Source organism: Azolla caroliniana, unplaced genomic scaffold, assembly GCF_043228905.1.
Source record: "Azolla caroliniana isolate FFs.n. ecotype wild unplaced genomic scaffold, voAzoCaro1.0.p SCAF_328, whole genome shotgun sequence".
NCBI lineage: Eukaryota > Viridiplantae > Streptophyta > Polypodiopsida > Salviniales > Salviniaceae > Azolla > Azolla caroliniana.
The window spans coordinates 1-24,455 of NW_028230763.1; the positions used below are offsets into that span (position 1 = coordinate 1).

The following is a 24,455-nucleotide window of genomic DNA, read 5'->3' on the forward strand; positions in this document are numbered from 1 at the left end:
AAGTATTCGTTTAAACAAAAAGGAAAAAAAAGGAGATGAACTCCCTCCTTTTAGTTTCTTAGGAAAAAAAGGGGGACTTGACAATAAAAAGGGGATAATAAAATAGAGAGTTGAGAGAGACTTGACAGTAATAAATTTTCATTGGAGATCTTGATTCTTTACTAAATAAATAAATTAAATTAAATAAAATTTCGTTTTATTTTTAATAAATAAATAAAATAAAAGAAAGGTTCATTAATTCTTCACCTTTTCTTTTCCCAGAATTTATGGATATTTTTACCTGACATTAAAATTGAGACTTCACATTAATCATGTTTTCATAGTAAATATAAAAATATTCGTTTTTTTTAAATAAAAAAATCAATTATTTAAATAAAATAAAGGTTCATAAACTCTCCTCTTTTTTTATTTGACACTAGAAAGGAGAGTTTATACTAATCATATTTTTATAATTTATTAATGAATAATTGTTCTTTTTTTTAGTGAATTAAATTTATTTATTTTTAAATTAATTAATTAATTTTTTGTATATTTATTTTACAAAACGAATGGTTTTTAAATATTCTTAGGGCCATTTTGTATTCTCGAATATTGAGAATATCACGCATGGAGAATATGACGAATATCACGCATGTGTCAATCTATGGTGGTGACAACTGTCCTTAAACACAAAGAGACTTCAAGACAGAGGGGCAGCCTCCATTCAACCATACAAACTTACTAATCAATGTTGTATGTAATTACCTTTATCTTTTACATCAACATCTGATGCATTTTCCAAGTCCTCAAATTGCTAAATTTTATGAAAAAGTGAGCAATTTGAGAGAGACTACATACCTGATGCATTTTCCAAGTCCACAAGTGAAGAAAGGCCTTCCGATTCTACAAGTTGAAATTTGTTAGCTCTATTAGTAAATAAATGTGTACATTTACTCCAATTATATTTGAAATTACAAATTATAGACAAGTCTACAAGAATCTGTTTGTTCACACAGACTAAGGAAAAGTGATAGGGACTATGTATGAGTTCTGTATGATTGAGTTCTCCCTCATTTATTACTACCCTTATGATGTAAAACAATGTTCCAAATAACGAAACTTCATCAGCAACTTTTGCCCCCAGAAACAACCGTCAATTTGCTTGAAGGGTGGCAGACCATTGAATTCAAACATGGTTTTCACCTTCAAGTCAGGAAACACAAGGGGGTGTGTGAGAGGCCTACAACAAGCAAGACGCTGAGGCCATATTCCATAGACTTGTCATGCTGATGTGCGAATATGATCCCTTTCGTTCCTTTCTTGTTTTCCTTTCCTCCTTCTATCTCCACCCATTCTTTGTTGTACAGAATTCTGCTAGAGCTAGAAACAATTGTATTTATGGGAATCTATAACCATCTCCTCACCCACTCTAAGAATGTTAGTGGGAATCTATAATTCTGTTAGAGCTAAAATTTTGCTAGCAAAAAATATTATCGATGAAGCCTCAACACTAAACCCCCAAAAAACCCCTACACCTTAAACCCTACATTGAGCAGTGATGACTGAAAGCTAGCACTGAGTGCTAATGACAAGTGGTATTGGTGTGTGCAAGAGATGACGCATCCTATTCATGTTGTCAAACTTTATGGGGCATCTCTTCAAGACCAAGACCCCTATAAAACCTAATGATGTACGAGTGAGATGTAACAACATGGAAGTTAGTCACACTTGCAGACCAAAAAGCTTGTAGCCTAGGAATGGTCAAAATCCATATTAAGCTAAGAGACTTGTAGCATATCTTGAAATTATTGTCTGTCAAATCTCTACTTAACCAGACTCCTAGTTATGTTATTATACCTTTTAACAACCTCTGTAAGGGCCCTTTATTGGTTCATATCATAATTTTCTTACTTCCTTTTACCAAACTCTTCTCAATTCCACTATAAAATTGACAAGTTCAGGAACCAATTAATTTTATTGAATATGCTAGGTGGTTTCTCTACCCTGAATCAAGTTACCCTTTGGCTTTCAATTGTATACACTAAAATGGCCATATCCCTTGTTCTGATGCCATCACAGAATTCTTTGCTTAGTCATCTGAGCCAGTTACCATGTGGAAGAGAGTTGAACAGGCAATGATCCTTCTAGAATTAACCTGCATCATGGGTCTTGTCATTCCGCAGATCTTAGTTGACACTGGATAGTTTATACTAACTTCTTCTTTCATTTTCCCAGTTCTCGCATCTCTGTGATACACATTTCAGTTCAACTGATACGTTTTCTGATTTTCTTGGTTTTTTAGGATTTAGATTTCATTTTTCCTGAGTTTTAAGATTCAAGATAAGAAGATTTTAGTTAATTCTAATGAGATAGTTAGGTATATTAGTAATAGATATGTTTTCTTAGCACGTATATAGACATTTCACTTTGATCTCTACCGTAGCTGAGATGTTTTTAGCATAGAGGGGTGTTCTCGCAATGACATAGGCTGCTCCTCAATATTTAATGGTGGATCTCACAGAGAATAGACATTATATCACCTCCATAACTTTAGTTCATCAGCTAGTGGTAGCATCTTCCTCTGAGAAAGGCTCGATTGACCGTTCTTATCAGCTCTAGATTCTTCACTACCACTGTTATCCAGCAGCTCATAGGACTACTAGCATTCACTTATTTATCTTCAACGACTTCATTGATTACAACGTGTCCCAACTCAGCCTTTGGTGATAATGCTTCTTCTCCTTACTTCTACTTCTCACTCACAGGGTCTCAGTCACTTTCTTCTTTCCTCATAAAGATGATGTCATGTTGGACACGCATCATTGGAAGTGTAATATGGCCTCGGAACGACAAAACACAGAGACAAGATAGACAGGCAAAAAAAGATACAACAACTAAAGCAAAAAGGGTTCAGGAATGATGAGGCTAATTAGCCTGAGATATAGCCCTTATGAGCTAATGTAATTTATGTATCTAGTTTTAAAATGGAGCTTTCAACCTATTTTTATGCAATATACTTGACTTTTTTTCTCGTAGCTTAAATTTCGGCAGGTTTATGATTGAAATTGAACATCTTTTCCTTTTGATAATTTTGGCCTTCAATGGCATTAGAAAATATTTTACCAGTTTCTTATTTTCTCTCTTTAAGCTTCTACTAGAAACTAGATTAGTGTTTCTGTATGTTTTCACAGAACGAAGTGGTAACAGCTATTGAACGTACCAATATCAGAAGATCCAAGTGCCAGTTCAACTAATTTTTTCAAAGCTAAAGAATTAAATTTCATTGATTGCAGCTGCTCTGCATGGACATCTTCATCTGCTAATAAACTCATTAACTGATCAGCTTGGACCAATGCTTCATTGTCCTGACCAAAGATATATACCTTAAATGTTGAAGATATATAAAAGAATTAAATAAAGTCAAAGAGGTCATAGATTTACCTGATGCAGCTGCAAACATAAGCAAGCCAAAGCTTCCATTGCAGATCCTATCAAATTGAAAAGAAAATTGTTAATCAAAACAAGAGAAGCATTATTTAAGCATAAAATTTTTGCACACTTTTATTGTTCATAACTAAATCATTTTGCCACCTTCGTCATTTCCATGTTCTAAATATAATCATGTAACCTTCATAGAAAGATTTTCATTGCATGTTTGTAACATTCTCCAAATTTCATTTTCCTAATTTCATCATTTCCATGTTCTAGATATAACCAAGTAACCTTCATAGAAAGATTTTTATTGCATGTTTGTAACATTCTCCAAATTTACCATTTTCCTAATTTCATCATTTCCATGTTCTAAACCATCATGTCTTGCTCGTGGAATTTTTTATTTATTTCCACACATACTCTACAAATGTAGACACTAAAAGAGGTGCAAGAAAAATGTGGGAAACATCAGACTCTCATCTGGTGGCCAGTTCGAGAATCTAGTCCATCATTTTCTTCAATAAGGAAATATTGCAGCTGTAAAAAATAGGCACCATCGTCCCCTTGGTAATAAAAACTATGCAATCCATTTCGATAACTGTGAAAATTATCCATTTCCCAGTATTGAACCAGTGATTATGAAGAGACTAGTAAAAGAAAAAATAAGGTGCATGGATAGAAGACACGGTCAACCCCAACATCCTTTTTGAAATTCAAAACTTACCCTTGATTTCAAGGGGCATAGAACTGGTATTTATTAGATACTGCAAAGATTCAGCAGCAGCTTCATAATTAGACCTGAAAATCCATCAATCATTTAGCGTGTGTAAAAATATTCCTTATGATAAAATGTACAAGTATGTGGCAGATCTTACTCAGCATCTGCTGGCTTCTTACATGATAAATATTATATAACAATGAGACACACGCTGCAGTGTTTGAATACAAATGTGACAATGCATATGGCGCAAATGCAGATATTTGCAAGCCCTAGTTTCCCTGTAATATAAAACTGCTCTAATGCATTATGGCACAAATGCACATAGCCGCAGACATTGTTCCAAAATCAACATGCCAAAAATACTTCAAGCAATACATGTTACAACTATAAATATGCATGTACACATATATGGTATACATGCATACACACCACACAGACAGGCGCAGCATACATACTTGCATTATATCATATTCACATACGTATATTTTGCACTGGAATGTGTTCTACCTGTTGGCATGAATTGTTGCTAAGCAGAGCTGCAGTCTTCCAGAAGCCATGGAAGAAGGCAATCCACCTCCAGTAAAGAAAGAAAGACCTTGCTCCAACACCCTCACAGCCTCAGAATATGAAGGTTCTGCAAAGACACCAAAGATGAATAATTTGAAGAACAATAAGAAGAAGAGGCTGATAAGGAAATTGAAGACGATGAAAATGAAGAATTTGAAGAATGAGGAAATTTTATGAAGAACATGAATTATGGTGAAGATAGATAAATTTGAAGAAAGATGAAAATGATAAAGGTTAATAATTTTAAGAAGAAGAAGAAAATAATGAGGATGATGAAAGAAATATCCAACAAATTTGCATGAAGAAGAAGATGATGAAGAATTAGATGAAGAAAAAAGAAGATGGGGATAATGATGAAGATGAAGACGGCATACCATCTTGTTTCAGCGATTTTGCATATCTGATCATGTCCAATGCCATTTTCTCTTCTTTGCTGGAGACGGTAGGGCTGACACAAGAAAGGAAACGTTTTGCCGACGACAGGGATGGAGCGGCCACATTCTTCCTTCTTCTGCACAGGAGGAAACCCGCTCTTACCGCCATAGCTGCAGCGGAGGCTGGTGCTGCGCTTCTTATGAAATAATGTTCATTAGATGTAAATAAATGATCATCTCGAACTCTCAACGAAAGTTGTATGTGTCTGTGTGTGTGTTGGGATGGGGGGGACTCGGGAGGCCTAGTCCCCCTTCCTGAAATACCCCTGAAAATGCCCTTGAAATGGCCCGGAAATGTGGCTTTTCTCTTTATTTCCTGAAATGCCCCCGATCATTTTCGTTATCTCTTGAATGCCCTTGGGTAGTCTTCACTTTCGCCCATCTTGTGAGTTTCCAAATAGTTAAAAGCAAGAAAAGTGAAACACATCACATCTTATATTTCAAGCTCAAAAGGCAACATATTTACTTAGTTTGAATAGAATATATGTTGAAATGAGGAAGGGCCATAATTTATTTGTTTATTGAAAGCACACACGCCATAGAGGAACTCGCTCCACCAAGCACGCTCATGGGAACGGAAAAGAATAAGAAAAAGAATGAAACGGATGCAGAGTGAGGAGCACACAACGTGCACACATGCAGTAGAAAGAAACATTGCACCCATGTAGGGAGGAGAATGCAAGTACACAGCAGTGTGTCGTCACGTGTCAGGGAAGAAAAGGTAAAGAGCACTTAGGAATGCACACACACACACACGCAATAGGTGATGTAGGCGAATGTGGAGAGAACAAATTAATAGAGGGAGAGAGCACAAAATTAGGTCACATGAATTGAGTTGTTTTATATATACATTATTGCAAACACAAGAAATATATTTTATTATCATGTTAAGAGATCTTGATATATGACTTATGAAACAAAAAATATAACATTTTCAATTAATACATGTGAAATGAGTAGTGATCATCAATGTTCAAGACCTTTGCTAATGAATGTCATAATCGAGAGAAATTCATGCAAGGACTATGTTTGGTTGAAGGTGTGTAGAAAGCATGTTCGAAACTTATCAAGGGCAAAGCATTGTATGAAATTGTGATACTCAAACTCCTAAATGTTCTTAGGGCAAGGTAAAAAGCATTATTGACTACTCGCATCACTTGGGTCCCAACACTTCATCTCACATCATAGTGAATGTGAGTTCTTGGACGCAATGGTCCATATGGCAAATAATGAGATGCGATCTAACATGTTTGATGTGTGCGGTTTCCTCGTTCAGAGAGATACATAGATAGATTCTATTATCGTCTTGGGAGGTCAAATATGATGTATTAAGACCAAAAATATTACATTTCACGTGATACATGTGAAAGTGAGTAACGACTCTCAATGTTCAAGAACTTTACCAATGAATGTTGTGAGAAAGAGGGAGGGAGGGAGGGAAGTTGATTTGGCATTGTTTGCAACTATGTTGTATGGGGACGTTGTCCCAAGATGAGGTAGAGTAATGTCATCTAGTATTACAACAATTGAGAGGGTTTACCTTGCCATATCATTACTAATAAAGTAGTGGAGATAGCAAGGGTTTTATTATCATCTTGTTTTGATAACAAACATAGATTTAAGAGAGAGAGAGAGAGAGAGAGAGATATTAACGTCTTCTAAGACCAAAATTGGCCCATGAGACAATTAGTTTACAATAAAAATGGGGTATTTACCCATTCATCGAAAGTAAAATTAAAATTAAAATAGAACTTAAGCTAAAGAGTTCTAGCAAAAAAAACATGTTCTATAAGGAAATGAGTTTATACTAGGCCTAGTTTCATTTCCATCCCAGTCTCTCGAAAAGAAGCGGGAGGTCAAAGGGTTTCGATGTGGAGGTGGCCCATGGTCCCAATGTAGAAGATACCGCAACCATAGCTACTAGGCGGCGTAGCTCACGTTGTTGCGTTATTACGCGCATGCGTGTATAAGGGGCGGGACCACGGGGGTCTCGGACGAGGGAGGAAGGGATGCCGAGAAAACTGACTCCGGACACGTCCCAAAGGCAACCGAACACGAGAGAGAGAGAGAGAGCATGTGCGCGACACCGACTCTTATGCACAGGAAACAAGGGGCTATGTTCCCGACACCACCAAATACACCAATATGCACAAACAGATATGAGTATATATATTACAAGGGAAAAATACAACCCTGGCTTCAAGCCGGACCAAGGTAGGGTAGGTTACAACAACAGACTCAGCAAAAGCAAACCCTAAACAGACACGAGCTCTCAACCCACACTACGACGAAGAAGAAGAAGAAAAACTACCAAGATGAAACCCTAGAACGAAGTAAGAATAAGAGAAACTGCCTAACCTAAATCTAATGGTATACCCTCCTAACTCAAAAATGGGCAACCCCTCATCAAGGGACCCCTCCCTCCTTTTATAGAACAAGGAGGGGAGGGCGTTACAATGTGGGACAAATTCTCCCCTTTATTCTATACTCCGTCTCCAACTATACATGTGCACATGTTGCCCACCACTGACTCTTCCGATATTCCCCGGTTTCTCACTATGGCCCGGAAGCTTCACGACATCCCGCCCCACTAGACGCACGTCCACCGGTATGTGCCAAGTTCGGAGAAGTGTGAGAGACTCCGGACGGTGTCGTGAAAATTTTCAACGATAGTGTGAAACTTGTAAGGAACATACGAAATCAAGCGTGGTTCTTCTCACGAAATATAAAACAATAATAGTAAAGATACTATCTTAAATAAGTTTAATATCTTGATACAAAAAGATGGAGGTCTTGAAGAGCTTTTGAATGTGCTTTACTATGTAGGAAACAAACATCTAAGTGTCAAGTTATGTGGGTATCAAGTTTGCAAAGAAGAAGAGAAAAATATGTGATATCCCACATAGACAGGACAAATAAGGAACCCACCATATATAATGCAAAGCAAAAGCTATTATCTTTGTGTTCATGTGTAGAATATATAAAGGTTAAGTTATATGACTTAACAAATGGTTATAGCCAAATGCATATAACTATGTGTTTTGGACGAATCTAGCGACGGTAACTGGCGATGGCGACCGACAACGATGTCCGACGAGATCCGACATCCGACATCAAACGACAACCGTGATCAACAGAGCCAACTAGACAACGACCGGACGGAGGAATGCCTTGTAAAAATACATTAATAAAAAAAGAAACATATATATATATATGTGTGTGTGTGTATTCAAAAGGAGTGCAAGTGAAGACTTGATCCTTGCACCTCCACATTAAGAGTCTATAAACTTACCTCTAAGTTATATCATTTCTTTAGAAATGTTTTCCGTATCATTAAATTCTCGTATTAGAGCTTAATTGAGTGAGATGTGATGCATGAATGCCAAATGGCAAACATGCATCACATGCATTCCATGCATTGTATGCATGTCTTGTACTCGCATGCATCATATGCATGGGAGCATCTATAAAAGGATGGATGGGAAAAAGATCAAGGTTATGTTATGTTTTGGGATTCAAGAATTTAAGAAGAAGAAAAATTTGTTCTCCAATTAATGATATATCTTGTCTCTCGAATCTAAGGCTAAAAGATCAACCTTATTTCTCTCACTCTCTATCTCTCTCTCACCATCTCAATCTCTCTCCCTCAAACTAGCTTAAATCCTTTCTCGCTAAAGCTAGTGGGTGCTACGAGTCCTTCCGGTTCAGAACCCCAGCGGTTCCGCCTCACGATCCGCACATAGAGACGGATCCTCACGACACCGGTGAGAAACCAGTCTTTCGTAATCCGCATTCTGGCTACCGCATTGGCCTCGCCGGTCCGAACCCTCGGCTCCGATTCCTTTTCCGCGTTTGCCTCCCCGTAGGCCCTTCTTTCAACCGCTTGTACGCTTCTCATTCCTTCGAATACGCGGTGTCCTCCGTCCGAGGAGCACCCATGATGGCCCGCTTGGCCTCCGTCGATCTTTGCGTCGTCCCGGTTCTCGTTCCACGCTGATCTCCACCACCTTCGTCCCCTTGCCGCCACCTACCTTCTCCTTAGTCTTACATTGCCATGACGACCGAACTACCAAGGTCTCCGGAACCAGTGTGGAGGATCCCTCTCCGGCCTTCTACGCGAGATCACCTGAACCGGCAAACCATCTTCGTGCCTCTATTCCCGCTTTGGCACCTTCGTGTACTGTGCAACCCCCTTCTCATGTTCGGCTCCGCTCGTGCCGAACTCCGGTTTTGTCCTATGCACACGTCATTGGCCCTCGCCCGAGCGGATCGTGCATCGCCGCTTCTCCGCATACTGGTGTCCTTCGCATCCGAGGAACACCCCGTAGTAGCTCGCTTGGCCACATTCGTTTTGTGTTGCTGCCACCGGTTTGGAGCCTTCCGCTTGTCGTCATCCCCTCGCCCCCACCAGCTTGTTATCTCGGGTTTGGCACGCCACGCTAGTCGTTGCCACTCCAACTGAGCCGGCGAGATCACTGAAGCGGGCGTGGAGGATCCTTCTCCGGCCCTCGATCTTGTTTCCAGTCTCCATCCCGCGTAGTCCGTTTACGCACACGCGTGTTGTCGTTCCCGACACCTCCGTGTGCCGTCTTCTGCCTTCCTTGTTAGGCACCGCCTAGGCCGAACACCGTCCCGTACTCGTGCTTCGCTTTGGCCCTTGGTGGCCACATGCACGTCTTCCGTTCCGCTTTCGGGTGCGCCCTTTCCGACTTGGCACACCGCTCCTTAACTTGGTGTTCCCGGCAGCTTACCGGAAGATCACCCTTGCCGCGTCCCGGCCCGCATGGCCTCCTTCGTTCACGTAACGCCTTGGTTGGTCGGTGCTTCTGTTGTTGTCGCCTTCGTCCCCTTGCCGCCACCTTCCATTACCCTCGGTCTCACCTTGCCACGTTGGCTGAACAACCGGGCTCTCCGGGCAGGTCTAAAGGATCCTTCTCGAGCCTCCGTTTTGTTGGGTCACTGACTCTCGTACCAAGCACATCCGATCTTTGTCTTGCCGACTCTGCCGGTTGGGTCTGTATTCGATTTGTGGCCGCCTCGCCGGCCTCATACCTCCTTTCGCTCTGATTTCTGTCGTCCGATCACATTCACCTGCCGCCACCGTCCTTTCCTATAGAACTCACGCCGACACTCGGGCCGACTGTTGGATCGGTGTGAGGATCTTGTGGGACCTCCCCTTCTGCCTTCAGTTGTCCGCCTTGCCGTCGCCACCGTTCCTTACTCTAGGTCTCACGCCGGCTTCCAGGCCGGCCGCCGGAGTGTCTAGAACCGGTGTTTGTAAGGTCGCGACAACACCACTTGCCATTTTCTCTTGTTGTAGTCCTAACCTTTGCATCGGTCTCTTCTGCTGGTCACGTTCACCTACCACCACCGATCTCTCCTATAGGACTCACGCCAACACTCGGGCCGATCGCCGGATCAGTGTGAGGATCTCCGTAGACCGCCCATCCGCAACCCTTCACCTTTGTCCCCTCACCGCCACCGTTCATCACTCTAGGTCTCACTCCGGATCTAGGGCCGACCGCCGGAGTCTCTAGAACCGGTGTGAAGGATCCCCCTCGAGCTCGTCGTATCTCTCACCCTTATCCCGGGTCGTCTTTGTCTGCAAGTCGAGAGGGTGGCTCGCTCCACACCCTCTCCCGTGGTACCGACGTACTGTGTTCCTGACCTCTTCGTAGGGCCGCTCTCTCCCCTCTTCCGGATCTATTATCCGAAAGTCCGCTCCGCCCGGTTCTTGTCCGGGTCCGTCCGTCATTCTTTGGATTGTCGGGTCTCGTTCTCCTGTTGCCACCGTCAGTATCTTGGTCTTATGTCGGACCCGATGCCAACTGTCGAAGTCTCTAGATTCGGTGTGAGGTGACCCATAGGACTGGTCTTCGCTCTCCGCTTCGTCCCTTGTACTTCTACCGGACTCGTCTTCGCTCTCCTTGTTGCGTTCCCGCCTCCATCTCTTTCGGTCTCATGTTGCCACGCCGGCTGAACTGCCGAAGTCTCTGGTCAAGATGTGGGGACACCGATTTCGTAACGACTCCCTACGACTCATCCAGGGCCACCGACTCTTTTAGTGGTGTCGGTGGAAAGCATCCGCTCTATGATCAATAAAGCCCCGCCTGGGCTTGATTCTCCAATGTCTGGAGTTTCGGCTCCGATGCCGATCCTACCGGACTCGTTTCGTACCCTCGATCGTCTTCTTCCTGATTCCCGACCTTCGCCCGGTTGGTCTTTCTCCCCATGTAAAAGAGGGCAGCTTGTTCCGCACCCTCTTCCGTATCGGCACCTACATGCCGATTCTGGGCCCCGTTGAACAATCCATGACCAGATTGCGCTCCACCCGAATCGGAATGCCGACCAATTTGCTCCCCGGTTGGTTCGACTTCCGATTCCGCTCTCTTGGGCGCCGGTTCTCATTTCCTCCTCTACCGCGACTCTGTCCTCAACCTTCTCGTAGGCCGTTTCCCATCCATCTTCACTGGCATCGTGCTAGGACTCCTCACTTGCGCCTTCCATCTCTTCGGTCTTATGTCGGCACACGGGCTCGATTGCCGGAGTCTCCAGAATCCGCGTGGAGGGCTCTTCTCTACTTCTGACCTCCTCCTTGGCCGGTCTTTCTCTGCAAGTCGAGAGGGCTTCTCGCTCCACACCCTCTCTCGTGGCACCGTCATACCGATCTTCTGCCATGGCGCAGGGCAAGTATGTTTCCTCGGCGTCAGCTTGCGGCCTCAATCTTTCCTCTTCCTCGAGCATTGCCTCGAGAGCTGCGTACGCCTCCGCAATCATGGCCCCGAAGTCGAGCCTTGCTGACTCTCTTTGCCGCTCACCCTCTTCCCGCTGTGATGGTGCACCGTCGCGTGCCTTCCACCTGGCTTTATCGGCTCGCTCATCATCTAGCCATTGGCATACCCTTCCGACTTTCGACCAGTCCTCCATGAGGCCATTCGTTCCGTCATCCTCTTCGAGCTTGATTCCGATGACCTCCCGTTCCGCCTAGTCTATCGACCTGACGAATAGAAGGACTTTGTCCGCCCCCACAAGTCTTTGTTCCCGCTCCGGGAGCCGTGCGAAGCGCCGCCCGAACTCCTGGAACACCTTAGGTGCTCCATGGTGGGTCTTGGACAATGCTACCCATTGGTCGAAGTCGCGCCGGTTTCGACTCCTTGGCGGTTAGTCGTATGCCCGCAAGAGTGCCCTTTCGAAAGTTTCCCACGAAGTATGGGCCTCTCCGAGCTACTTTACTTCCTCGTATACCCGAGGGACCGCGATCCGACAGAAGAACTCCAGCCTCAACGCATCATCTACGCCTCGTGCGTCCATCTCCTCGTTGTAGGCTTGCATGTAAGATGAGACTTTGTCCCCGTTGAAACGACCGACCCTTTTGGCCACGCATTTGACAGCTTGTTACCTCGTCTCTCTTCCTTTTGTTGCTCATCCAAACTCCCTCTCCGCTTCAACAAAAAGTTGTGCAAAGTCGTCTTCTTCCAACTCCATTCTCCCTAGCCGCCCTTCACATCGGGTTCACCAAATATGTCGCGTTATTACGCGCGTGCATGTAGAAGGGGCGGGACCATGGGGGTCTCGGACAAGGGAGGAAGGGATGCCAAGAAACCGACTCCGGACACGTCCCGGAGGCAACCGAACACGAGAGAGAGAGAGAGAGAGAGAGAGAGAGAGAGCATGCACACGACACCGACTCTTATGCACAGGAAACAAGGGGCTATGTTCCCGACACCACCAAATACACCAATATGCACAAACAGATATGAGTATATATATTACAAGGGAAAAATACGACCCCAGTTTCGAGCTAGACCAAGGTAGGGTAGATTACAACAACAATATGCTGCCAAGCCGCAGATCGGGGAGTTCTCGGGCTCGTCGCGCCGAGCGGGGTCTTGCACAAGAGACTGAGCAAAAGCAAACCCTAAACAGACACGAGCTCTCAACCCACACTACGACGAAGAAGAAGAAGAAAAACTACCAAGATGAAACCCTAGAACGAAGTAAGAATAAGAGAAACTGCCTAACCTAAATCTAATGGTATACCCTCCTAACTCAAAAATGGGCAACCCCTCATCAAGGGACCCCTCCCTCCTTTTATAGAACAAGGAGGGGAGGGCGTTACAATGTGGGACAAATTCTCCCCTTTATTCTATACTCCGTCTCCAACTATACATATGCACATGTTGCCCACCACTGACTCTTCCGATATTCCCCGGTTTCTCACTATGGCCTAGAAGCTTCACGACAATGTTCCCTAATCTTCTTAATTGTTTCTACTCCACGCCGAGTTGCTTTGAAGCCCGACATCCGAGGGCGTTTGGTTGTTCGTTGCATTTCTGCTTCATCAAGAGAGAGGTCGAGTGGTGTAGGTGTGTCCACATTCATTGTCTTCCCTTGTTCCTAAAAATTTATATTAGTTACATGTTGGTGAATATTAAAATGATTATGGTTAACATTTTGTAGTTTTCCCTCCCTATGTTCTTTTAGCTCTAAGATATACCTACCTAGTCTCTTTATATTTGGGGTATCTAATAGTTTGGAAAGGGTGGGAGGGGGTCCTAGTATGTCTTGGTATTTAGCCCTTATCTCGGCATAAGTTGGATACTTGCATGTAAAGTGATACTCATCCTCTATCTCTATGTGACATAACCTACATAGCATTTCCTCTCTAGGGACGCCATTAATATGACCATTCTCAAATTCAAGTTGGTGAGATGATATCCTAAGTTTTCCAATGGCCACCGTTAGTGCATTTGTCAATAATGTATCTAGATATTTTGGTTGTGTAATAAAACCTGGCTTAGAGAAGTGCATGAAGTGTTCGTTATAGTACAACATTTTTTTATAGGAGTGGCTCTCATGGGGTGATCCATTTATATCAGGTATAAATTAGCCATATTTCTTGGTGTATTACTTTATTACGGTCCTCATGAGATATTAAAGTTTGATCAGTCCCATGGTTGTACTTAAGGGGAGGTAGGTTATTAATGTCTATGTCATTTGCAAGTAACCAACGAACTACAATGCTATACCACGAGCTACTATCTCCAAACTCATATAGGGATCGGGATGCCTCAAAAGCTTGACGGGATATCCTATCTTGTGGTTGGTTTGTATCCTATGAATAAAAACTACCAGTTGGAAGAGTGTTTCTACTAACATTGGGGGTAGACTGGACTCTGCTCTAATAATGTCATGTGGTACTGTCGATTTGCTTCGGAGTTGACGTGATAACATCATCACCAAAGGTCTCTCTAATTGCATCAACATGAAGGATGGTAAACCTGGAGGCCATACTACTATGTATATATGAGTGAAGGGGTCACAAATGAGTCAAAGAGCCATCCCTTCGTCCGTGTCTCTTGAAAGTATGTCTGGTGGCATTGTCTCTCTAAGAGTGAGAGGGATACATACCCTCTCATTAGCCTATCTTTGGTTGCCTGGATCATCGAGAATTTACCTGAACGAGCACTAAAAGTGACTCCCAGATATACATATGATCCAACTACCTCAACTGGTTTATGAGAGAGGAGTAGGTGACACTTACTCCTAACTCGAGACGATGTGTGAAAGATAAGTTAGATTCACTACCAATCCCCGTTGTGTGCAAAAGTCATCTAGGGCATTAAGGTGCTTTTGTAGGTCGTGTTCAGACTCTGAGATCAAAACTATGTCGTCAGCATAGAGTAAGAGACTAACTTGCGTGCCCCCAATGGTTACTATGTTGCCTCCCTTACGAGCAATAAAACCAATAATCTCATCAATGTATATCCCAAAAGGAGTTGGTGATAGGGGGCAACCCTGTTTTACGCCAACGGTGTCGTGATGTTTTCGACACATAGTGCGAAACCACCCTCAAAAGAGAGTAAAGTAGTGGTCCAAATAAACTAACATCGTAAAGTCAACTTTTGTAATAAATGATGAAAAGATAGTAAGGTAGATAAAAATAGAAAAAAATAGAAATAGATAAAAATAGAAAAAGTAAGAGAGAGAGAAAAAACGCAAGGCGTGGAATTGAGGAGCAAGGTAGAGAAAAAAGCTCATAATTTCCTCATTCGATGTCCAAATTAGACAAGAAAAGATCCATAAGAAAGCTAACTCAAAAGGCTTTCTCAAAATGACTTATATGTCTAATTTGGACTTACAAACATAAATTAATGATAGAAATAAAACACGACTCATATAGACAAACTTTTGTTTAGGAGAAAAATAAAGCAAGCCATAGAAACCCTATAAATAAGAGCTATTCTTAAGAAGAAGGAGAGGAGATGGATAGGGATTTGAAGAAGAAAATATTTATGTTTCCTCTCTCATACTCTTAACCCTAAAGGGGGATATAAAAAAATCATGTATCAAAATAAGTCCATTATATGGATGATTTAGTAATAAAAACTCTCTATGTTTCCTCTCTCGTACTCTTAACCCTAAAGGGGGATATAAAAAAATCATGTATCAAAATAAGTCCATTATATGGATGATTTAGTAATAAAAACTCTCTATGTTTCCTCTCTCATACTCTCTTAATTTAAGTTTTGCTTGTACGTATAGATATAATTTAGTGTTATTCATACTCTCTTACTCATAAGCATAATTAATCATTATTCGATCTTGCATACTCTCTTACTCGAAGATTTGTTTATGCATTAATATAATTAAGTATTACTCAATTTCTCATACTATCTTACTCTTATTTGAGGGAAATATCTCGTCTTAAAACTTAAAGTGCATAAATCATTCAACCCTAAATCCTTCTAGTCCAGAACCCCGGTAGTTTCGCCTCACGATCCGCAGTAGCTGACGGATTTTCACAACATAATAAAGTAAATGTCGCGAAGTTTTGCATGCGTGTGTCGCTCGAACGGGACCGCCAGGGCCTTGGACCGGGGAGACAAAAGAAGTGAGGATAGTGGGAGATTATGATGTCAATGACATGGGGAAAATATACATAAGTTTAGATATAAAATAGGCTTTAAGCTAAATACCACGATTTCGGTGGGTTTTTTTTACATAGAATTGGTTTCATGATTAATAAAAACAGTTATGGATCAAAACGGGTTTTTATTTTCTTTAGAATTGCTAGGCTTGACACCACGATTTCAGTGGTTTTTACAACAATCATTATGAAATGATCAAGGCTAAAATAGTCTAGCGAAGGCGAGTCTAGTGGGCTCCGAGCTCGACTACTTCTGATAGCTATGTTGCCTCGATTCGGAGTAGCCCTCGTGCCACTACAACCTCCCTTCCGCAATCGGCCACTAAGTTGACTACCACCGAGATGCCGAAAAACCCGTTGTTTAGGAAATCCAAACCTTAAAATCTCGAGTAAGAAGTATAATAGGAGCAAAACTCACAAACCCTAAAATCATATGTCCTCTAATATGTTGAGGAGAAAAGAAGAAAGTAGAAGCTCTCTAACCCTAACCCTAGAAAAAAAAGGAGGAGAAAGGGATAAGGAGAAAGGGAGGCCACAAAACCCTAACCCAAGAAGAAGATGAGAAGATGAAAACCTAGTGGTACACCCCTAAGGCAAAATGGGCGACCCCCAAATAAGCCCTATCGTTCATCTTTTATAGAGGAAAGAGCTTATTTTAACATTACATGCTTTTTATTTCCTTTGTCACAAAAAAGGAAGGGGAACAAAATTCTCCTTGGTTTGCACGAAGAGAGACTTGAACTCTACACCTCCCCATGTATACTTATAAGCCCTAACCACTAAGCTACTACTTGTTATTATATTTTTATTCATATATTACTTTATGAGATGTACATGAAGCTTCACTTTTTCTCACACTACACACGCCACACCACGACAACGGTGCTAGTGAAGCAATCGAAGAGGCCGCCTCTTGGGCATCTGACGCACCCAGAGACTTGCTCATATAGATCATAGATGGCCCAAATCATGTCATTTGGTATCTCCAAGCTTCTAAGCCTATCAAACAACCGCTCCCTAGGAATCGTGTCAAAGGTTTTGCGGAAGTCCACAAAGCAACAATATAGTTTCTTCTTGCAAGTCTTTGAGTTTCGCTATTTCAGTTAAAAGCATGTCTTTGTCTTCCCTATATATCTGCTTTTGAGTTTCGGTCTCATTTGCCCATTTTCTCACTTCACTCTCCATTTTAACTAAAAGATTAACAACATCTAAGAATTCTTCCTTACTTGTTGTTTCTTCGTATGTTTCCTTATAGTCTTTAGTTCGTTTAGAGGCCATGTTGTAATTCAAAAGATAAAAGAAAAAAAATGGACGAAAAGAGATGGAAAAACTTAGCCGAGCATCGGTGGATGTCTCGTTCACTTCATGAGCTCCAATCAAACCACCAAAGAGAGACCTCGCGCGCTAAGTACAAGTACCCACACCGTAGGAACGCACTCTACTGAGAAACCCGTGTATGCATGACCACAACAAACAAAAGTGATGGTCACTCAATAGCGACGACGGTCGGCATGACATGGCAGCAGCCATAGACGGCGGTTTGTGACAACGACAACAACGGCGACGGTGGTATCATAGAGAGCCGTTACAAGAGAGAGAGAGAGAGAGAGAGAGAGAGAGAGAGAGAGAGAGAGAGAGAGAGAGAGAGAGAGGAGGAGGAGGAGGAGGAAGAGGAGGAAGAGGAGGAGGAGAGAGAGGAGGAAGATAACTTTTGTTTAGAGAGAGAAAGAAAGAAGGGAACTAAGAGAGGGGGATCTATCTATCTATGTCAACCCATGGACAGTCTGAGTGTGTATGAATTTATCCGCTTACTAAAACCATTTCAATGGTTTTATCAAAAAGTTGGGCATTAGTAATAGTAAGTTTTTTGTAACCTTTTAAGTGGGTTTTCGTTGATGGTGTTAAAGCTCTACCCACCCCATCATATCAGGTGGTTTTTGACTACCTTAGGTAATGGCCGATGTGGTTTAGTTGGACCATTATTTGATGGACTTTGTGGGGTACTACAATGACTCTGTAAGTCGAAAAGGAAGTTGATTTGACAATTTTCACAACTATATTGCATGGGGATGTTGTCTGAAGATGTGGTAGATTTATGCCATCTAGTTTACAACACTTAAGAGTGTTTCCCTTGCCATATCACAACTAATGAAGTTGTGGCGAACACAAGGGTTGTATTATCATCTTGTTTTAATAACAAACATAGATTTACGGAAGAGAGAGTGTGGGTGTGATAGAGAGAGGAAGCACATAAATAGGTCGTGAGAATTAACATGTTGTTTTATATACACAATTCACACAATTGCATACATGAGAGAGAGAGAGAGAGAGTGTGTGTGTGTGTGTTGAATTAGCTTAATGATAGAAATTGAATGTGCTTAGAGAGAGAGAGAGAACAAGAGAAACGAAGGAGTCGAGCCCAGCATCAGAAAGAGATGGAAGCATGAGAGAGAGACAGAGAACGAGTGACAGAGAGAGAGAGAGGAGTAGGAGTAGTAGAAAGAGAGTAGGAGAAATGAGAAAATCAGAGAAACAAAGTAGGATAAAATCAGAAAATCACAAGGAAAAGAAGGACGAGGAGAAGAAGAAGAAGGACGAGGAGACGTGAGAGGAACAATTATTCGCGGCTACATCGACATAATTGGGCAAGTGCTACAACAACATTCTTCTTCGACGGCAAGCTCGAATGTCATTGGGTCTATTTCAGGTTAATTATCCTCCTATTAATTTCCTTTTCCTTATAATTGGGGCGTATTATATATGGAAGCAATGGATGAAGGAATAATTGAGAGACAAATACAAATTAAGAGAGGAGAAGGAGAAGATGAGGTTATTTTGAAGAAACAAAAGATTGACATTAATAATATGCATGAGGGGGATATAGATATGATGCCAATATCATCATATGCACATGTGATGGGAGAAGGGGAGGAGGAGAGGAATGTGCAATATTGGGATTGGGATGTAATGCATGTAGTTGCTAATGAAGCACTCCATGAGATTTTAGCGGATAATACAAATATGGTGGCCAATGTAAAAGAGGATGAGATTGTCAAGGTGGAGATGCCACGTAGAGAAATCTTAAAGGCATTTTCCATGTTTCATGAGAGAGGCATTATTTGTTTCTTTATAGGGAAAAATCCTTTAGTAAATTGGGTGGCACAATGGCTAAATGCAATGATTGATAGGAATAGTGTGGAAGATGTGTATAACAGTCCACACGGGTTTTTTGAGGTCATTTTTCAAACCGAAGAACAACGGGATAGATTGTTATCACGTTTGCTGGTCTTTTACAATAATAATTTAGTCTATATTGTCCCTTGGAAATCACTAGCCGAGTTTCAGGAAATTTTGAAACAAGAGTGTCCAATATGGGTGGAGGTAGAGCGTAAATTTTCGTTTTTATGGCCTATAATTCAAGGTGTCATGGAACAATTGGGAAAGGTGATAGTAGCCCCAAATGCCAAAGCATATAATAGATATAGATATAGGTTATCTATGCTATGGAATACAACAAAAAAGAGACCTTTGTGGCTAAACATAAAGACTGAGGAGATGAGGTCATTTTGTTGCCAATTGCATTGGGGATCATTTGCCGGTCATTGCTTTCGATGTGGTCATTTAGGCCATTTCATAGCGGAATGTCATCAAACACCGGAAATGGAGGTGACTAATAATTCCCATGGTAATGAGTTAATGCCAGACTCTATACTAAATGATAATGACGTGTTGAAAACTAAGGAGGCAAATGTGGAAAAAGGTAAGTGTTGTTATTTTGGAACATAATGACAAATATATTGAAGAAACAAGAAAAGATTTAATGGATGAGGGTGGATCTTGGATTAAGGTGGCCTCTAAGGTAAATCATCCAAAGTACCAAAAAGACAAAGTTTATGCACATAATGGACAAGAGAGGGGTAGTTCCTCTAGGGATCCTATGGGTTATCACATGCACATAATTATGATCAATTGAAAGGAAGGTCAAAACCGTGGCAAGGGTCACAATATAAACAATCCAATCAAGGGACAAAACCTTTCAACCTTAGGTTTGATAAGAACGGTAAAATCAGTTTACCATTAGAAAAACAAAATTGGAAAACAGATAATTCATGGGGTACAATGGTATCCACCAATAATCATCGACCATTTGTGCAAAATGCATTTGCAGTCTTAAGTGATTATTTCGGTGATATACCAAAGATATTTGCACGACGAGAACAACAAGCCAAGAAGCAATATAATTAGTGAGTGATGAAGATAGTCACATGGAATGTAAGGGGAGTTTGTTCTCCGTCCAAGCAATATGGTATGTGGAAAAGTATTTTTAATAGTGAATGGGATATATTATGTGTAGTAGAACATAAGGAGCATGCCAAGTCTGGGTCTTCTTTTCATCATAAGCAATATCACGTGTTTTATGCTAGAGTCAATGGGGGCCCTTATTCAGGTATAATGCTTATTATAAGGGATAACTTGAAACCGGTAGTGGCTCAAAGAGATGTACAAGGTCGGTTTTTGGTGGTTGAAGTTAATTATGAAGGGAAACATATTTGGGTGGTTGGTATTTATGGATCGAATGTTGCAAGACATTGTATGGAACTTTGGAGATGCTTAAATCAAGTTTTGCTTCATGGGAGATCCGGTTTTTTGTTAGGGGATTTTAATATGTGTTTTGAGGCGGGCCAATCTACTTTGATGCATGGCTTGATGGATGCTCCTGAACGAGAGGTATGGGATTTGTTTATGATGGATGTTGTAAGGTATGATGCATGGACTTGGATCAATGGAAATGATGTTGGTTATACCTTTCAGTCGACACAATATAGATAAACTTGGAGTAGACTGGATCACATTTATATTATGCATGATGATACATTCTTGCCAGAGTTTTTGACTATGCAAGTGCATAGGGGGATTGGATCATCAGATCATTTTCCAGTTGTTTTGGAATGGACACATCAAACTGTGGATGGTTTTAGAGCTTTATTGGGGAGACAACCATTGAGATTTAATTCATCGTTTCTTGGACATGATAAATTAAAGCATGCTATGGGACAATTGATGGGGAAGTTTACAAGACAAGTCAATGTCCACAATGTTTCGTCATGGGATATTTGTCTTTCCAATATACAACGATTTACACGTTATTATGGAATTTATCAAGCATCTATCAGTAAACAAAAGATGAGTTTGTTACAACACTTTCTAGATAGATGTAATGCATTGTTGGTAAAGATTCCATTGGATGATATGTTGTTGGATATTCAAGAGACATTGTCACTGGCCTTACAAGTATCAGAGGTTCGCAATTATCAACAATCACGAGTGAGGGCTATGAAAAATGAAGTACATGATCACGACTGTAATTCACATAAGTTTTACCATGGGTTGCAGGCATCTCATGCTAGAATGAATGTGGTAAATGTAGAGATTGATGGAACTTTGAATACAAACCCACAAGTGATTATTGATAATTGTGTTAAACATTTCACGAATCTTTTTGGGCAAGATTGTATTATGAATGATGGCATAACACAAGCACAATCGATGCTATTTAACTCGGTCAAGGTGAGTGGTGGGCAACATGACATGATTGCATTGGAGGAGGATATAAAGGAGGAGGTGGAATATGTATTATCACATCTTGCAAGTGATAAAAGCTTGGGTTGGGATGGCATTACGAATGAGTTTTTTAAAGCCTTTTTACATGAACTCAAAGCCCCTCTAACAATTATATTCCAAGAAATATGGAGTTTTTGTAAAATGCCTGATTCATGGAAACTTGGTATGGTTAACACTTATACCAAAAGTTGCATCTCCTATGTCTTTTTCTCAATGGAGACCGATATCATTAATGGGTGGGATGTATAAGATTTTTGCCAAAGTAATTGCAAATAGACTTCAAAAGGTGTTGTCGTCTATGGTCCATCCAATTCAGTATGGGTTTATTAAGGGAAGGGATATCCTGCATAATATTTTGAATGTGCAAATGGCAGTGGATTATGCAAAGGAATCCAAACAACAAATTGTAATGATACAACTCGACATCGAGGCATATGATAATGTAAGTTGGTCTTTTATTACTCAACTTATATCTCATATGGGTTTTGGGGAAAGGATGTCTCGAATATTGTTGTTGGTGGGATTAGGTGCAGTCTCACATGTTATGTTAAATGGTGGAGTTACTAAGGAAATACCATTGAAAAGATCACTTAGACAAGGATGCCCATTGAGTCCACTGTTATTTGCAATTGCTACACACCCGATTTTGGTGAGGATGCATGAGTTGGCGACACGTGGGGAAATAGTTGGATTAGCTCTACCATCATGGAAACATTTGATCGCCCAAGCATTGGCTGATGATTCGTTTTTATTTCTCAAAGCAACAGTTGATAACATAGCTAAAGCCATGGAGGTGTGGAATGTGTTTGCATTGGCATCATGATTACATATAAATATGTAGAAGTCGATGCTCATTAGATGCACTGAAAGTGATTTGGTGGATCTTGGATGGGGTGGCCAAATATTAGATCAAGGGAATGTGTGTTGACACTTAGGTTACCCTATTGGTGTTGATATCTCATCATCACAAAGTTTGAATTGGATATCGGGAACCATTTTGGACAAATTTATGTATTGGAAGTCTCAAGCATGGTCGTTTAGTACTCGTCTCAAAGTGGTACAAGCTATAATGATTCCAATGATTTCTTATTTTTTGCCACTGTTACCGTGGGCAAAGAAATCACTTGATCATTTAGCTCGTTCACTTAAATATACACTATGGAAGAAAGACACAAACCTTGGTATGAGTTGGGTATCATGGAACAATATTTGTACCCCAAAACGGTTAGGGGGTGTTGCTTTACTAAATTTAGAAGATCATATGGTGGCTCGAAGAATCAATCTTCTGAAAGGTATGTGCATAGGTACCCAACCTTGGGCAGAAATAAATACTTATTTTGTGGAAAAGCTTGGTATTTACCATGGGAAAACGAGAATTACAACTTCGTGGTGGCATGTTGTTAATAGTACTCGGCAGTTTAAGTGTTCAGAATCTAGTATGGTTCAACAATTGGTGCTTTTTGGGCAACGGTGTTTGAAGTTGTTTAATTGGAGGCCTCCTGAGTGCAGAAAAGATATAAATTCATTGGCATTAGAGGTGTTAGCAGCTTCAAGGATATTACACTAGGAGGGAAAAGAAAGTCTAAATTCATAGTTCAATCGAATGACATGGCTAGGTTTGATCACTGTAGAAGATGGTATTTTAAAGTCACGTAGGAAAATGATGGCCTTTCAGACAATCAGAAATAAGTTTCATATACCACGTGGATATGGGTATATTTGGCAATCAATATTGGCATTGCCTACATTAGTTTTCCCAATTCTAGAGTTGGTGGTCGAGGAACCATGGAAAGATTGGTCATTTGGTAATGGGAAATCGATTTATGTGGTGCACACTAATGATGTGTACCATAAGTTGGTTGAAGATAGAGCTTGGTTAGAAAACAAGGTGTTGGATGCATGGAGCATTACTAGAAATGCAAAGTGGTGGCGTAGAGTTTTAGATGCAGGGTGGCAGTTTCGTCTTCCATTACGCACTAAGGTATTTCTTTGGCGTGCCATAGTTGGTGGGTTGCCTTTGGCGATGGCCTTAAAACGAAGACATATTTCGAATGGGACATGTTTTTTTTGTACGGTGTTTGAAGAAGATGCCAAACATAGGTTCATTACATGTTCGGTTGCTAAGGCCATTTGGGTGATTATGTCAAAATTTTGGGCCTCGATAACAGGGAATATTTTGTCATCTTATAAATGGGTTTTTATGGATGAGGATAAAGTTATGCCCACACCATCATATAAGGTGGTTTTTGATTACCTTAGATATTGGGGGGTGTGGTTTAATTGAATCATGAGAAATTAGTTCTTGTTTGATGGACTTCATGGGATAACACAACAAATCCGTATGATGAAAGGGAAATTGATTTGGCAATTTTCACAACTATGTTGTATGTGGATCTTGTCCCAAGAGGAGATAGACTTATGTCATTTAGTTTTACAACACTTGAGAGGGTTTCCCTTGCACTATCACTATTTATAAAGTAGTGAAGATAGCAAGGGCTGTATTATCATTTTGTTTTAATAACAAACATTGATTTACGAAAAAATAAATAAATTGAATGTGCTTACTAGGAAAGGAGGGATATCCTCAAATTGAAAAAGAAGTTGAACATCCTTATTAAGGAGGGGAAGGGGGATATTCGCAAAATGAGAGGTATAATAAATGAGATATTCTCTCATTTAATTTTCATGGAATTATAAAAGTACTTTTGACTATGTATGTATACATATAGCTAGAACTTGGGGGAAAAGCATGATATTTAAATATATTATA

At 41.0% G+C, this 24,455-nt stretch overlaps 1 protein-coding gene across 1 annotated transcript; it reads right to left on the reverse strand.

Annotated features, from left to right (window-relative positions):
- Positions 1-742: 742 nt before the first annotated feature.
- On the reverse strand, positions 743-5,297 carry LOC147848525 (uncharacterized). Its single transcript, XM_087338370.1, has 6 exons — positions 5,074-5,297; positions 4,640-4,766; positions 4,136-4,209; positions 3,421-3,467; positions 3,200-3,344; positions 743-882 (listed from the first exon to the last, which is right to left on the reverse strand). Exons 1-6 carry the CDS (start codon positions 5,240-5,242, stop codon positions 830-832), a joined length of 615 nt encoding a protein of 204 aa, XP_087194496.1. The 5' UTR covers positions 5,243-5,297; the 3' UTR covers positions 743-829.
- Positions 5,298-24,455: the final 19,158 nt, after the last annotated feature.

Coding starts and splice junctions, on each gene's coding strand:
- LOC147848525 (XM_087338370.1), bottom strand. CDS start 5,242: ATGGCGGTAAGAGCGGGTTTCCTCCTGTGCAGAAGAAGGAAGAATGTG. Junction 3,468..4,135: donor TATGCCCCTTGAAATCAAGG/GTAAGTTTTGAA, acceptor TCAATTTGATAG/GATCTGCAATGGAAGCTTTG. Junction 3,345..3,420: donor TATGTTTGCAGCTGCATCAG/GTAAATCTATGA, acceptor ATCTTTGGTCAG/GACAATGAAGCATTGGTCCA.